Below are 16,841 nucleotides of genomic sequence, written 5' to 3' on the forward strand. Positions count from 1 at the left end.
CTCTGAACCTTGGGGCCACAAGCCTTCTGCAAGCAGAGGGGCTTAAAGGGGGTTTTAGACCTGCCAGTTATGTTAGAATCAGCACTTTGTGGAGCACAAGCAGCAAGTGCTCCTGTAACACCAGCACTTCTTGTTCCCAGGGACTTTTCTTTATACTTTTCTGGAGCACAGTTCTGTTACCCACCTCAGATGTAATCCACAAACCTGTACCAGTAATGCTATTAAAGCCCACACCTGGTATCCATCACCTTCCCCTGGACCTCAGTGGCTCTTCTTTAGGTATTAGGATGCAGTGGGGAAAGTGGAGTCCAGCTGTGCTGTGGGATGAGGGCTGCACCCCGTCGGCAGGTGGCGTAGTTGACCTTGCCCTGGTCCTAGGACCCTAGTCAAGCAAATGAGGTTGGAATGTAGGTCAGATGCACTGGTGATCTCCAACCACCAGGTGGCGCTGGAAGCAGTGAGCCCCTACCTTGGCTCTGGCAGCCAACCGGCTCCGTGGGATTTCGGTTTCAGATTTCAGTACCCTGAGCTGTTGCCATGGAAACTGAACCAGGCTGGAACAAGGATTCCACATTAACTCTTTGTATTCCAGCCTGGCTTCTTCTCTTAGATGCAGAGCTGGCTTCAGGGAGACCCAGCCACTGGAGGCAGTACTTAAGACTTGAAATACACTCTTGACTAGTTGTTCTCCTTCTCAGCTCTGGTCTGAAACCTGAACCACACTCTCCATGAGAGGTTTTTGTAAATTAGAGTGAAACACTTTGAGATAAAGACTGAATAATGTAGTTGCTTATTACTGTCACAATTGCAGTCTTTACTTATCCTGATCTTGGAGTTGGGCAGTTCAGCAATTCTCTGTGTCAGTCCTGACTGGGATACAGGGGATGGCACTGTAGGAAGATATACAAGGTTTGCCCTGGATAGTAGGCAGTGACATCTTTTGTTTTGACCATTTTTAAACAGATGTAAGTAAACACGAGCCTGTGAGACTTAGGATTGAGCACTCTTTGTTCTTAGCTGCCAGCCCCTGTGGAAGAGGGGAAGCAAAGCAACAGCCATGCGTTTTGTGTGAGGCTTGACATTTGCTACTTAGGCTGAAGAGTTTACATTCTCCATCTTTGTTCATGACAGAGGGCGATGAGACAGGTGTGATGGACAGTCTTCTAGAAGCTCTGCAGTCGGGGGCAGCATTCCGGCGGAAGAGAGGGCCCCGTCAGGGTAAGTAAGCAAATGGAGCTCAGCCTGAGTGTTGAGGGGGTGAGCCCTCTTAGCTCCTGGTCCTCTCATCTTGAGCTACAGAGCAGAAAATGGTGCCTTAAGGGTTTAGAAGCTTCTTCACAATAGTCCTTGCATCTAGAGTAGATTATCTAGTCCTGTGTCTCTCATGTTAGACAGTACTGATTTGGGATAGTAGAGTTTGAGGGACTGACGACAAACCAGTTATATTTTATTATTCTTGCATTTCTTTCCACTCTTGAAGGCAAGATTTGGAACAAGGGAACTATGCTGCAGGACATAGGGATTTGACTGTGTGTGTTTATGAAAAAAATTGATCGAAACACAAAACTACACTTGAGGTATAGATTAAAACACAAAGAAAAAAATAGTGTCTTTACTCTCAGTTTCACAAGCAGAAGACATACATAGATCAGATTAGTAAAAGAAAGTATAAAATTCTGTGAGAGAAGGTTAGGTTTAGGAGCCTGTCAACTAAAGGATTGCGCCATGTGTAAGACTACCTTTCCCTTAGGTGCAGTTAGCCTCCACTGCCATAGTCTTCCCTTGCAGTCACTCCCCTTGCAGCCTACTTTCTTAACCTTCAGAAGATTTGAGTGGATTACATTGAACCAGAACCTCTAAAAAGAATTATAGAGACAGGAGAACAAATAATCCAGGCATGAGTATGGGGAAGGATTAATGGTTAAGTTTCCTTGAGGGCAGCATACACTGGCCAAGAAACTAGTCTAAAGGTGCAGCCAGTGCTCTCTCTCACATGGAGTTGACCCACCCATGTGTTTAGTGAAGGTCCTTTGTGTCTAGGAGTGATAATTTCTTCCCTAGGCTGAAGGACAAGAATTACAGAAAAGGCATCATTAAACATTTCTACTTCAGAGGGATTAAAACTATGTTCTTTTTCCTGACTGTTAGCACTCTGTAGCCCATTTGATATGAGCTGTACTTTATGAGGTTATTATTAAGAGAAAGAGTTGTATAGCTTGTTTTGGCCAGTGGTTAGCTATCAATCCAGTAGTATCTGTACAGCCTGTAGTACATGTCATGGGCTGGAAAGGGAACCTTAGGATCAAGGTATAGAGTATTTTAGCCCACAGAAACTCAGTGTCCTAACCTGAATGTTGTTGATCACTATGAGTTTCACCTGTCCCAGCTAGCTGCCTATTTCTACTGTATTTCCACTATACTTGGAATACCTAGAGGGAAATTCCCTCCTGAAGGGCTCTTCTCTATGACTTTAGAACCTTCTCTAATGAAAGAATCCCTAGATACAACTCTTTATCCCTTTTCTGGCATCATCTGAATACAGGCTCTCTCAAGGAAAGGAGAGGTAGGTAGGAAGGCCTTAGACCTTTTTGGGATAGAGCATTCAGCATTATAGATAGTTTAGGTAGAGAGTGCCACTAGTATTACTATATTACTTTTGTATTTAGTCTTTAGGCTTTTGCAACATCATTTCCTACCTACTGTATAAGGTGAAGTGTCTATATATGAAGTATTTCTAGGCTAAAGAAAGTACATTGATTTCATCTCATCTCTGTTTTCTTTGACCCCTTCAGCTAAGTACCAACTTACATCAGACTTTTGGTGGGGAATTCCCTATTAAGCCTCTTCCTGTGGAACTATACTAGAATCCCAGATGCTTCCTATACATAGGCAGCCAGACATCAGTGGCTTCCCTTTGCTGGGGAGACCCCATTCTTCACTTCTTTCCAAGTAAGGAAAATAGGACTCATAGGCAAAAGAAACAGGGATTTTGTCAAAACCTAATTGTTTAGCAGAGGACCTGAATTAGTCAAAGTACTATCTTCCAGTACAGAAGGAATAGGGAAAAACGTGAAATGAGAATACCTATCTTTAGGTAGCTTCAGCCTGTAACCTTGTATTTCTGGGCTCTCAGGTGAGTTTACTAAATACACCTCAATATATCTGGGAGAATCTCTCCAAGAAGACATTTCTAGTTATTCTGGTAAGTTCTTTAGATCTGGGTCTATTCATATCAGGTAAAGTGATGTGATACAGCTTCACATTAAATGTAAATAGAGGACGGACATTGAAGTGAAGTATAAAGAGCATAGGGCTAGGAAGGGATCAAAAGACCCAAAGTTAAATGTAGCTCTGAGACCATCTCTGTTACCTTAGGCAAGTTACTTAATGTTTTTAGGACTCAGTTTCCTCATGTATAAAATTAGAGTTGCATTAGAATGATCTCCAGGGTCCCTTCCAACTCTGAGTCTTTTTTTTAATACAGTGAAAATAGGATTAAGAGGAGAAAAAAAGAGAGAGGCTAGGTCTAGGTAGTCCATGCTCAAAATACAAAGGCTCTGGTGGCTGTAGATTTCCCTCTGTGGCTATTGGATTTAGCTGTTCCAGCCCTTGCTAAGCTGTCTCTGACTATTCCTCTTGGCCAATTACTTTGAGCCCCAAAATAGAAGCACTATCAAGCATATCTGCCTCACAGCCCTCCTTATTCCCAGAATGGCAGCTGTCCCTATTCAAAGACACTAGCCTTTTCCCTAGGTTTAAAGGAATGTTAAAATCTTCCGGTCTCTGGAGACCTGCGGGAGTGACTAGTATACAAAGACCCATTGAGGAGTCAGAAGAGAAGAGTTACTATCAGAATTGATTCATTAAAAGCAACATGTAAACTGCTGTGATCTGCAGGGTATGGGAGAACAATGGCTTGAGTGTCAAGGGGAAGAATCCATGTGATTGTATTACAGCTGTTGATTCAGGCCATGATTGAGTCAGCTTGTGGTTTTATTGACTCAACTTTATCTTCATGTCTGAATTATGCCCTCTTACATACAGGCTATTCACTCAATGGGATAAAGTCAAGGGAAGAAAAAAATTCACTTCTCTTTCCCTTTCCTTCCCTCTATCACTTTCCAGCTTCCCTATTGGCTTCTGTTATACCTAACAGAACCTTAGAGTTGGAAAGACTCTAAAGACCTCTAAAGATTAGTATCTAACCAGCTCATAGGTAAAAGGATTTAAGACCTAGACAAGGTCATGCACAGGTCTGCATGGCTGGTTAATCATAGAGCCAGAGCTGTAGCCTACTTTTGTGAATCCAAGTCCAAGGCCATTTCTACTAAGTCTACATGATTGGACGGTGACCTCTCAGTATGGGCCAGAATATTTTCTTTTTCTTTTCTTTTCTTTTCTTTTTTTTTTTTTTTTGAGACAGGGTCTTACTCTGTTGCCCAGGCTAAAGTGCAGTGGCATAATTATAGCTTACTGCAACCTCAAACTCCTGGGCTTAAACAATTTTCCTGGCTCAGCCTCCTGAGTGGGCTAGGACTATAGGTGTGCATCACTACACCCAGCTAGTTTTTTTTAACTTTTTGTAGAGATAGGGTTTCACTATGTTGGCCCCAGGCTGGTCTCAAACCCCTGGCCTCAAGCAGTCCTCTTAGCTTGGCCTTAGAGTGCTGGGATTACAGGGGTGAGCCATTACATCAAGCCTAGAAATATTTTTTAATACCTTCTAGCAATGAAAGTCATGGACATGTGAAATCACTTCAGAGAGATCTGATGACTGCCTATCTAGAGAAGGTTGATAAGAATGTTTCCTGTACCCCTACTTACTCTCCCCAAACTTTTGTAAAAATAGGACAGAAAGTATAATTATAGTTTTAGATAATTTATTTAGGAGGGTAATGATTGGCCCACCTGTCCTAGTTTCCTCTTCCCTAAGGAAGCATGTTAACAGGAATGCTTTCTCTTTAGTAATAGTTCTTCGCCTGTGTTTTAATAAAGATCTTTTCCCAAATCATTAACCTTTTAAAATTCAGCTACACTAGTATTATATGGTCAGTTTTACTGGTGTTTTTATCCCAGCATGCTCCCCCAATTTTTAGGAATCTCACCTCAGAAAACTTTGACCATTGTCTTAAGATTGTTCCCTTTCCCCCCATCCCATGTGGCATTCAGGATCCTCCCTGATCGTATCTAGTCAAAATGTTTATCTGGTTCTATTACTACATTTTTTTTTTTGGAGACAAAGTCTCATTCTGTCACCCGGGGTAGAGTGCTGTGGCATCATAAGTCACAGCAACCTCTAACTCCTGGGCTTGAGCAGTCCGCCTGCCTCAGTCTCCCAAGTAGCTGGGACTATAGGTGCTTGCCACAACACCTGGCTAGTTTTTCTGTTTTTAGTAGAGATGGGGTCTTGCTCTTGCTCAGGCTAGGGTCAAAGTCCTGAGCTGAAGCAATCCACCCACCTTGGCCTCCCAGAATGCTAGGATTTCAGGCATCAGCCACCGCACCCTGCCATTCTATGACTGCTTCTTAACAGTCTTAAGTACTTAAGTTAGAAAGGAAGAGGTCTGTTTTTCTTGGTTGTTTAAACTGCTCAGCATAATGGTGGCACAGGAGGCAGAGTGAGAAGCAGGATTCCTGGATTCTATTGACTCTGTTGCCAGTTCCAGCAAGAGCTTTCTCAATTCCTGACCTTAGGCCATATCATGACCATCCCTAGTGTACATACTTTCAATGATTAAAAGGGAAATTTTGGTCTTCTCTCCACCTACTGCAGTGATTCTCAACCTTCCTAATGCTGTGGCCCTTTAATACAGTTCCTATGGGTCTTGACCCACATGTTGAGAACTGCTGACCTATTGTCTGCCCCTGGTTCTTATGAACTCTATAATGCATCAGAAGCTCTGTTAGTCTAGGAAAATCTATAAATACTGCTTGACTAAGTATGGCTGATTATTATAAATAATCCAACTAATCTTTTAAAATATTACCTTTATAAGTATACAGAAAGAGGCTCGCTTCTGTAGCACAGTGGTTACAGCACCAGCCATATGCACGGAGGCTGGCGGGTTCAAACCCTGCCTAGGTCAGCTAAACAACAATGATAACAGCAACAAAAAAATAGCCAGGCGTTGTGGTGGGCGCCTGTAGTCTCAGCTACTTGGGAGGCTGAGGCAGGAGAATTGCTTAAGCCCAAGGGTTTGAGATTGCTGTGAACTGTGATGCCACAGCACTCTACCTAGGGTGACATAGTGAGACTCTGTCTCAAAAAAAAAAGTATACAGAAAGAAATTAAGAAAGGAGCATCTTAGGCCTAGTCACACTTTAATGCTGATTTCTCCTATGTTGCCCAGGCAACTGCCCTGAAGGCCCAGTGTTCTTTTCCCCAGGTTCTAGAGTCAGAAGTTGTTTCAGTGTATACACACCACTAGAGTCACATAGTTGCAGTATTTTCTTAACTGCTGAAGACTCAATTTAAAGAAGCAATAAAGTATTATTAAGCCACTACCTTTCTGGACAAGAGAAATGGTGTCTAGAGAAGGGAGTACTTCTGAAAAGAGTGGACACTCAGCAGGTCTGAGGAAGATTTTGGTGGTAAGAAACTAAGAAGGCAGATAGGAGAAGTATATAATGTAAACTGTTATAGTCTACTCTATAGGTAGGTTCTTTTTCCTCATCTGTCACTGAGATGCTCATAATCCAATGAGTAGGTTGGTGAAATCCTCACAGTTTGGGTAATATACCTCTGATCTATAACTAGGTAAGCTCTTGTGGTTATCAGACAGGATCTTTACTGCTTTTTCTCTTGGTAGACAACCCCTTGTGCCCCTGGGAGGAGGAGGAGGAGGACACTTATAAATTGGTAACATGTGGGCATGGCTGTGTGTTCCCTGCCTGACCTGTGGGTAGCCTCTGCTGGGGTGAACAGAGTGGCTCTGGGTCATGGCTGTGCAGGAACACTGACAGCCTTAGCGAAGACTTGGACTTTCTGATCCCATTTGGCTTCTGCCTACCTAAAGCTTTTTGCTGGTCCAAAGGAAGCACTTTGTTCACTAGCCCCTTGAGGCTTTTCCTTCCTGCTCATATCCCACTGCTAGCCCAGCCTTGTAGTCTTCATTTGGGAGTGCTAGGCTCTTGCATCTGGCTCTGCTTCTTTAAGGCTGTAGCGCAGTGGCATGATCAGACTCACTGGAACCTCAAACTCCCACCTCAGCCTCCTAAGTCTATAAGCACATATAGCACCATGCTCAGCTGCTATTTTTTTCTTTATCCTTGTTATTTATTTATTTATTTATTTATTTTTTAGATCGGCTCTGTAACTATGTTGCCCTGGCTAGAGTACTATGGCATCATCAGCTCATTGCAACCTCAAGTTCCTGGGCTCAGGTGGTCCTCCTTGCCTCAGCCTCCTAAGAAGCTGGTACTATAGGTGTACAACATCACACTCAGCTAATTTTTCTGGGGGTTTTTTTTTGTAGAGACAGAGTCTCATTCTTGCTCAGGCTGGTCTTGAACTCTTGGCCTCAAGTAATTCTCCTGACTTGACCTTCCAGCCTGCTAGAATTATAAGCATGAACTGCCCCACCCAGCCACTCAGCTAATTTTTCAATTTTTTTTGTAGAGACAGTGTTTTCAACTGTGTTGCCCAGGCTTGGCCTCAAGTGATCCTTCCACCTCAACCTCCTGAAGTGCTGGGATGACAGGCATAAGCCATCACAGCTGGCCTTTTTCAAAAAATTGAGATACCAGTTTTTTCATGTACTTGAAATTCACCATTTTTTTGTTTAGGCCAAGCATTTTTAATACATTCAAAAGGTTGTATACCATCACCACTGTCTAATTCCAGAACATTTTCATCATCCCCAAAAAGAAAAATCCCTTACCCATTAGCAGTCACTTCTGATTCTCCCCTTTTGCAGCTCCTGGCAGTCACTAATCTGCTTTCTATCTCTATAGATTTGCCTCTGCTGGTCATTTCATAGATAAGGAATCCTAACATATACGGATTCCCTTTTGCATCTCATTTCTTTCATCCCAGGCAGCTTTCTGTGTACATGCAATTGTTCTGTGCTGCCTTCGTGCTGCTTCTGGGTGAGGCATGGAATAGGTAGACATCCTGAGATGGGTATGGTCCCAAGGGCCCACTTTCCAGCTGATACTGGGGCCATAAGTCTGGGTTCCATAAATGAATATGAGAACCTTAGGGATAGATCCCAGCAGTTACAATAGGAACTCATGGACTTACTGGTTCTGTTCTTCCTATTTGGGCTGATAATTGAAACTTCACAATCCCTTAGGTAATAGGGCTGAGATTTCTTTGTAGAGGTCCTCTCCTGGCCATCCTTGGTTCCAGCTCCACCTTTTCTGACATATCTTTCATTGCACCCTCCTCAATACACACACACCTTACAGCCTTATAGGACCCTTGGCATTTGTATTACCCTTGAAGAAGTGGGAAAGTGCATAGGCATGTGGGCATTTGGTGTTGGAGGAACGTATGGGAGCATGATGTGCCTGTTGTGCCAGTGAGTGGCTGCTGTTCCTTTTTTCAGGAGTCCCCCAGTAGCCTGCTGAAGACCACCTTCTACAATCCTCTCAGGCTGACTGAAAAGTGTTTTGGCCTAGGAGCTTCTTGAAAACTATCAAGAAGACAAAAATAATACTACTTACTGAGCTTTAGCCTATTTAATTCCAACAACCTTTTTATAAGAAATAAACTTTGAGCCAGGCACATGTCTCACGCTGAGGCGGGCAGATCACCTAAGCTTACAAGGTTGAGACCAGCCTGGGCTAGAGTGAGACTTTGTCTCCAAAAAACAGCCGGGCATTGTGGCAGGTGCCTGTAGTCTGAGCTGCTCAGGAGGTTGAGGCAAGAGAATCACTTGAGCCCAGGAGTCTGCTGAAGCCACAGGACTCTGTGGGGAGTGGGGGTGGGAGGACAAAGTGAGTGTCTCAAAGAAACAAAATAAACTTTGAGTACTTCATCTCTCTTTAAGTCACATACCTAACACTTAAGCCCAATTCTGTATGTCTAGCTGTATTCAAACTTTTGTACTGTTTTCACATAGCAAAGCACAGGCAAGTTTTACTCTCTTGTTGTACCACATTCTCTTGTTCTTTTTTTTTTTTTTTTTTAAAGAGACAGTCTCACTTTGTCATCCTTGGTAGAGTGCTGTGGCGTCACAGCTCATAGCAAGCTCTAGCTCTTGGTCTTAGGTGATTCTCTTGCCTTAACCTCCTGAGTAGCTGAGACTACAGGTGCCCTCCATAGTGCCTGGCTATTTTTTGGTTGCAGTTTGGCCAGGGCTGGGTTCGAATCCACCACCCTTAGTATATGGGGCTGGCACCCTACTCACTGAGCCACAGGCACCACCCACTCTCTTATATTCTTTGCTACCCAAAGGTATATCCCACATTTTGCTCTCTGCCACTCCTTCTTCAAAGTAAGGGTCTCAGCAAACTAGACAGGGAGGCTACATCTGCATGGCTTATAGCTGAATGTCTGCTATAGAGTTTGAAATAGAAACTAGGCCTTCCATGGATAAGATCTCTCATGTCTTGTTTTGCAGCAAACAGGAAGGCCGGCTGTGCAGTTACGGCTGTGCTAGCTACGGAGCTGACCAAGGATGATGCCATGTCTGCTGTTCCTGTCAAGGTGCCCAAGACTAGTGAGGCAGTCCCCACAATCCTTGAGGAAGACAAGGAGTTAGTAGGCCGTGCAAGCTAAGCTGGGTCCTATGGCCATGGCAGCTCCTGAATGGAGCCCTAGACTGTCCGGCCCTACAGCATGTGCCTAAAGGCTCAAGGGGATATTCCTCTGGGGTGGCCACTCCCACTACCCTGACCCTGTCTTTCTCTCTGGCCTGCTGCTCTCTGAACATCACATACAGCTTCAGCCAGAAGAAAAGGGCAGTGTGGGGGAGGCCTGAGCCCAACCCAGCCAACCCTGGCTGTTGTATTACCAAAGCAGGGTCTATGTTTGCTGCCTTAACCCTGTCTTCTCTCTGTTACGCAGAGGGCCTCATCTCAGACAAGGCCCAGCCTGCTTTCTTAGCCCCTGACTTTCTAGAGGGCAGTGGGCTTTCCCTTAGGTCAATCTTGCTGGATTTGTGCTTTTCGTTTGTGGTTTCTCTGGCCCTGAGAATAGCATGGGGCTTATGAACCTTTGGACTAGATTTCTCCTTTCATTGCTATCACCTCTGCTCTTCCCTTACCTCTTCTGGCTATTATTTATTATTAGTGGTATGGCATCAGGAGCTGCTCCTAGGGAAGTGGGAAGCAAATCCCACTCTTACCCCACCTTCTTGGGAAAGGCCTCCCAGTACAAAAAGATCTGGACCGCTTTACCTGTTTGGCTGTGGCCCAGAGCTTGTCGGCAGGCAGACGGACACTAGCAATGTGGGGCCTGTGCCCAGCCTGCTGCCATGCTTTATGTCTTTGCCTCTCTGGACCCTGTGTACTACCCCCAGGCTACCAAGCCGAGGCCTCTCCTCATGCCTTCCCCAGAGCTTTGGTGCCTCCCATCTGGACTATGGGCTGTATTGTGACCATCTCAACACCTCACCCATCTCCAAGGAAATGGGAGGTGGAGCCTCCTGGCTGAGAAATTGTTTTGCAAATGGATCTATTTTTGTATGTAAAAAAAATTTTTTTTAAAGCAGACTCTTCCTTCCCCCTTTCCCCTCCATAATGTAAGAGGTGTTGATAGTAATTTCCAGAGTTCCTGGGGTTTTTCCTGACAGGCCTCAATCCCCAAGATGCCCCTGTATCTTTACCTTAGCCCTCAAGCCTCTGGACCCTCGAGGCCAAGGCAGACTTTCCCAGGATCATTTCTGGGCAGGAGAAATCAATCTTTTCTCTCTTTGAGCTGGGCCAGGCCTAAGAGTAGCAGGAGGTCTAAGACCACAGAGTTTTTATAAAATTAATAAATTTATCAAGCCAAATGTACAAATGCTATTTGGACACTCTGGGTAAGTGGGCACAGGAAGTGCCCCTGCACACTGTATCCCTACTGTCTTCTGAACAGTGGGCAAACTGAACTGTTTGGTGGTCTCAGCCACAGAAAGCACAAATTCTTTGGCTTAGGGTGATATTTTTGTCCTCTTTGTGCCCCCTGTCAGGTTTCCATCCCCAGATAGGGAGAAAGAGTGTGATACTGTTAGGGTTTAGCCCAGAAGTATAATTTGTTTGAGCAAGGGAAGCTTAGGAAACTTGAGTGCAACTACAGGGAGGCCTTGCAGCCAGGGAGGAAGTTTTGGTTGCTAGAACCTCTGTATGAAGGTGCAAGGGCGGCTCCTCTGAGCTGTTTCTAGGAAAACTCTAGTAAAAGGAGTCCCTTGCATCCCTGGGTCACCTTGTTCTCCCTGCTCTTGGACATCTGGAACTTTGACTCTTTTTTAATCTACTTTTGCTAAGATGAATTTAATAAAAAAGAGGGGGGGACAAAAATGCAACTCTTTTTCCTTTATCTCTTGGACTTCTGGGATATCATCACCTCCAGTTGTTGGGTTTGTTTCCAACTGTTAATAAAGCATTGAAACAGTACTGCCTTACATTCTCCTTTGTGAATTTCCAAGCTGTTTTCTTTTCACTGAAGTTCAGGCTCCTCTGCTCTTTTTCCTACCTCAAACCCCTGGTTGACCTGACAGATCACTGTGAAAAAGCTAAAGGTGCCAGACACTATGCTTGGGCACAGAGTTAGAAATGATTAATATATGGTGGTTTCTGTCCTACCAGAGCTCACCTCAGGGCTATGTGCCCTCAGTAAAGGAGCAGGCACGCAGTTGAGCTCCCCAGCTCTTCCGCTTTGCTTGCCTCTTGGCTTGGAGCCCTTTCTGGAACTCAGTACTAATTTCCCACCACCCCATACTCTCAAATGTCACTGCACAGTTTCCTCTGCCTCTTGCTGAGAGAAGCATCTGACTCCCATTTTCCTGTTCCCACTGCTCTTTTGGTGGCCACAGACCACATTTCATACTAGATGGCTTACACTGGGTTGGGAACCTCAGGCTGCCCAGCAGAGGTCAGAAGCCCAAGGTCATGCACCAAATAACTAGCCACTTAGCCATACTTACCTGAGTGGTTGTGATCTCCACAAAGAAACCTTACCAGCAAACCAGCAGACCCAGGATAGACAGGGAGGGGCCTGAGGAGGACCACAAATTCATCTGGGCAGGATCTGGAACCATAAATAAAAGCCTTCTAAATAGCCCTGGAGCCTGAGCAGCTGCCCAGTATGGCCGGAGGTGTGGGGGTGGGCTGCCTGCCGGCCTCTTTTCCCTGTCTACCCCAGAGGCCATGCAGTTCTGGCTTAAAGCTTTATAGACACACATACCAATTAGGGGACCAACCACAGCTGCTCACGTGCTCTGCCAGTCTGCTGCCATGCCTGGAATAGAACCTAGGCGCCTGCCACCCCGCCCCTCCGCAGCCTGCCTCTGAGAAACAAAACCCTACTTCCAGCTCTGCAACCGCGCGCACCACCCTTCCTCCCAAGCAAGAAAGTCGCCCCCAGATGCTTAGTTGAAAGGTTTGGTTTCCATGACAACAGACTTAAGGAGGGAGCAGAACGGGCGACCTGGCCGGGAGAGACGCCGCGGCTGAGGAAGCTCTAAGACAGCCTCTGCACAGCTTAGCTGACCCGCGCGATAACCCCAGCCGCTCAGTGTTTCTGTTCCTCCACCGCTCCCGCTGCCCCTCCCTCTCCCCACTTGGCCGGGGGTTTCCTGCAGCTTCTCTGGCGGCGGCAACCTTGGGATCCCTCAGAGCTTAGCGAGGGAAGGAGGTAGGCGAAGTGGGTGGACTAGCCGGAGTGAACAGAAAAGCACCAAGGAGGGAGGGGAGCAGGGTCGGCGGGCGATCTCATTTCCTAGACGTCCTTTCAGTCCCCTTGACCCTCCTAAGAAAGCGTTGAGCCCTCCTACTTCTTTACACTGGGGAGAGGTAAGCGGGAAGGCGAAATCCAGATGGGGAAACTGAGGCCCAACCTACAGACTAGGGCTTTGGAGAATCGTCTCCCACATTCCGTCTCTCTCCTGCGTTGTTCCCAAAACCTCTAGGCAGTGGGGGTGAGGTGGGGGCAGGCAAAGGAGAGTCCTTGCTCCTCCCACGAAGCCTGCCGGGACGCTGGAGTGAGGTGAATTTAGCCGAGAAGGGGCGGGAACTGAGGAAACATCTCTGCCTCCTCCCCAGAGCGTGTTGCCTGGCTCCCATCGTTCGCGCCCGCGCCCGCGCCCGCGCCAGCGTCTCCTCTTCTGCCTAGAGACAGCGGCAAGCTTAAGATTGCATACTCAGTTGCGCGCTGATACGCCGCACTCACAAACCCCCACCCCCACAACGGACCTGCAAAGCCGATTACACACAACAGTGTACAGATCCACAAGCACAATTACAGTCAATCGCACACGGTTACATAGGCACAACGGTATTGCAAGCGTACACAGCCATATTGGACAGTCACACATAATTCAGAAACAGATCCAGATGCGCAAGGACACACACCAAGATGCAAACAACAATTGCCTCCCGATTCATTTCTTACAGCACACACCTCTCAACTCATTTCATCCACACGTCAGGAGCCTCCATCTCACACAGAAACGTGCAACCTTTCAGAAGAAACCTTTTTATTATTTGTCGAAGAAAAAAAGCCATATAAATATTAGAGTATAAAACTTGCGTGAGACTCAGGAAGAGGGTGGGGTGGGAGCTACGTGACTATGCGAAGAGAAGCGCTTAGAGGAGTCAGTAAGGGGGAGGGGGTCGCCGCAGCGCGTGGACACAGCACGAAACACAGCACGGGCCGTCGCAGGCAGATTCAAGGACAGACGGCTGCGTGGAGCCCGCCGCCCGCTGCCCACTCGCCATCACGTAAAAAGCACACCGCACTACACTACTGGCTATTCTACACCAGCCGAAAGGGGGAGAGGACTGTACTCTACTGTCAGGGCTGGGATGGGGATCTCTGGCAGCCCCGCTGGATGAAGCGGACCCAGGGGGTAAAAGAGGGTGGGGAGCGGAAGTTCTATGCACAAGGAGGCACTGGGGAACTTTAACCAGGCTCTGGCCACGGGGGTGCGGACTGGGGGCCTGGGCAGTGGCCTTCACAGAGAAGAAATGGCACCTGGCAAAGTGAAGGACTGAGGCTTGAGAAGTGCAGGGACCCCTTGGAGACGCCCCATCCTGGGCTGAGACTTTCTGTCCGCTTGGTCCCTTGCCTCCTGGGGACTAAGAAGGTCCCAGCTAGCTATCCCTTCCTGCTGGGGCTCCAATGACCCTTCTACCAGAAGCACCTCTGAAGTACCCCGCATTTCCAGGAGCCCTTCTGACCTCTCCAGTGGACCTGATTCTAAACCTTCTCAGAGCTTCCTTGGTCTGAAATGCCAGTTTAAATCCATTGGTCCTGGTAGCTCAGCCCAAAACTGGCTGCCTGGGCTAAGCTCTGTTTGTAGGGGGTGAGGGTCCAGCCTAGTGGTTGGTTTATGGCTGGAATTTGGGGATCTGGTCAGTACCCTGGGGACATACAAGCCTCCTGCAAGACCCTAATAACCAATGGGTCAAACCATTCTCTCCCCCACAATCTACATACACACACACTTCCCTTCCTTATCTTACTACCCCATACTGTCTTGGAACATGCAGTGGAGTCTCTTATTTGAGGAGGGATAAGGTAGTCACAGCATGCAGTGGGAACATCAAACTATGAAAAACAAAACAAAACAAAACAAAAGACTAGTCCCCAGGGCATTGGGAAGAGGCTTGGTAGTAAAATGCTTTCCCTAAATTCAGCAAGCATCAGTACCATGGGGATGGTGACCATGTCCTCCAAAACTTGAGCATTGGTCTCAGGTCTGGAAGGAGATGAAGGAACTAGACCAAACCATGCTTTGGGGGAAGACTGAGAATCAAAGGAGAGGCCAAGAGGTCATGATGCCCTTCCAACTCAGAATTATGAGCCTTTTTAGGTCACCTGGTACCTCTACGACCCAACCATCTTACTCAAGAGAGAACTATTGAAGAAGTGGGGCAGGGCAGGGATGGATGGGCCTGATTGATTTGGAAGATGGAGGAGTTCAGCTGTAACTAAAGGGGGTGTGACAAATGGTTCTTGGTGTCTACACTAACCCCATAACCCCCATGGGTACAGCAATTGATTGGATGGGGGTTCCCAGCAGAACTCCCTTTGCATATTCAACCCCCTGGGGGCAGAGAGGGGAGGTGTTGACTGGGCACTTGTTTCTGTTTCCCAAGGGGAGCATGGCCTTGGCCCCTACCAGCATCCTGGGGGTGAGCCCTGAATTCTGAGGCCTGGGTACACTTAAGGATAAGCTGGGCTGCTTGGGGAGGGAGGCTGCCCTGTGGCTCTAGGCCTGGCCTCCACATTACTTCTTCTCCTTCTTGCCTGACTTCTTCTTGTTGCCATTGCCACCTGCTGGGGCCTTGCCATCCCTCTTGCCAGCGGCATTGGTCAGTGTGGCATTGCTGCCAGGGATGTAGACATTCTGGCGGTAGTCTGGCACATGCTGCAGGGTGAACTGGGGTCCATAGCGAGCACTCAAGCCCATGGTGCCAGCACCCCCTCCCAGGGTGGAGCTTCCATCAGCAGCTTCTGTGGAGACAAGGGAAGATCAGATAGGGGTTAAGCTTAGGGTTCTTAATACCCTAAGCAGTTAATGAATACTATAAAGCACCCTGAGCCCTGAGCATGCTGAGCACTAGGAATACAGTAATCACCAAATTTGTCTCTATCCATCCGGAATTGAGGGTATAGGTTAAGAGGCTCTGGAGTAAGAAAGCCTAGGTTTGATTCCTGGTTCTTTCTCTTACTGTGATCCTGGATAAGTCTCCCTGTGCTGCCTCACTTTTATGACTGCAAAATAGGGATAATAACAGTATCCACCTCTTCTGGTTTTGATGAAGGCTAAATAGGTAAATGTATGTATGATACCTAGAATAGTGCCCAGTACATGGTAAGTGCTCAAAACACGCTACCTAGTATTTTTTGCTGTGCTGAGACACTAGCTCTTGAATCTTTACCCTAACCAATAGAGCCTTTGGCTTCCACACCGGACCATGGACTCCTGGAGGGCAGCAGCCATGTGTTGTACATGCTCTTGACTTTCTTCAACCAGTACCTGGCCCAGAATAGTTATTCAGTAGTTCTGTTAATTAGTTGTATGGGGTAGAGGCGGGGAGTGCTCTTTTAAGCATTCATTTCATAAGTGCATTTGACTGCCTACTCTGTGCCAAGCACTTTGCTAGATGTTTCATGATCACTTTTTTATTCTGAGACAGGATTTAGCTCTGTCGCCTAGGCTGGAGTCTAGTGGCATGATCACAGCTCACTGCGGTCTTGAATTCCTGGGCTCAAGTGATTCTCCCATCTTAACCTCCCAAGTAGTTGGAACTACAGGCTCAAGTTATCATACCTGGCTAATTTAAAAAATAATAATTTTTTATTTCATTTTTTAGCTTATTTTTATTTTTTTGTTGTTAAGACAGAATCTCAAGTTGTCACTCTGGGTAGAGTGCTGTTGTGTCATAGCTCACAGCAACCTCCAACTCTTTGTCTCAAGTGATCCTCTTGCCTCAATTTTTCTATTTTTTTAAAATAGAGATGGTGTCTCTTTTGCTCAGACTGGTCTCGAACTCATGAGCTCCAGGTGTCTACCTGCCTCAGCATCCCAGAGTGCTAGGATTACAGGCATGAGCCACTGCGCCCAGCCAAAATAATTTTTTTAGAGATAAGGTCTTGGCTTGGTGCCTGTAGCTCAGTGGTGGGGGCGCAAGCCACATACACTGGAGCTGGCAGGTTCGAATCCAGCCTGGGCCTGCCAAACAACAAT

The 16,841-nt window shown here is 46.6% G+C and overlaps 2 protein-coding genes across 13 annotated transcripts in view; one reads left to right on the top strand and one right to left on the bottom strand.

Annotated features, from left to right (window-relative positions):
• DIAPH1 (diaphanous related formin 1) overlaps positions 1 to 11,541 on the top strand; it is a 120,007-nt gene extending 108,466 nt beyond the window's left edge. The window contains exons 27-28 of the mRNA XM_012806933.2: positions 1,132 to 1,218; positions 9,567 to 11,541. Of these exons, the coding sequence (XP_012662387.1) occupies positions 1,132 to 1,218; positions 9,567 to 9,724 (245 nt within the window). The 3' untranslated portion in view covers positions 9,725 to 11,541. The remainder of the gene's footprint in view (positions 1 to 1,131; positions 1,219 to 9,566) is intronic.
• A 2,064-nt stretch (positions 11,542 to 13,605) lies between these two features.
• The window catches only part of LOC100943920 (protocadherin gamma-C4), a 187,732-nt gene continuing 184,496 nt past the window's right edge, over positions 13,606 to 16,841 (bottom strand). For all 12 annotated transcript variants that reach the window (XM_012808323.2, XM_012808337.2, XM_012808320.2 and 9 more), the window contains exon 4: positions 13,606 to 15,604. In XM_012808323.2, coding sequence (XP_012663777.1) covers positions 15,378 to 15,604 — 227 coding nt within the window. In that variant the 3' untranslated portion in view covers positions 13,606 to 15,377. The remainder of the gene's footprint in view (positions 15,605 to 16,841) is intronic.

This window comes from Otolemur garnettii, unplaced genomic scaffold (genome assembly GCF_000181295.1).
Source record: "Otolemur garnettii isolate 467f Iridium unplaced genomic scaffold, OtoGar3 scaffold00003, whole genome shotgun sequence".
In the NCBI taxonomy this organism is placed as follows: Eukaryota; Metazoa; Chordata; class Mammalia; order Primates; family Galagidae; genus Otolemur; species Otolemur garnettii.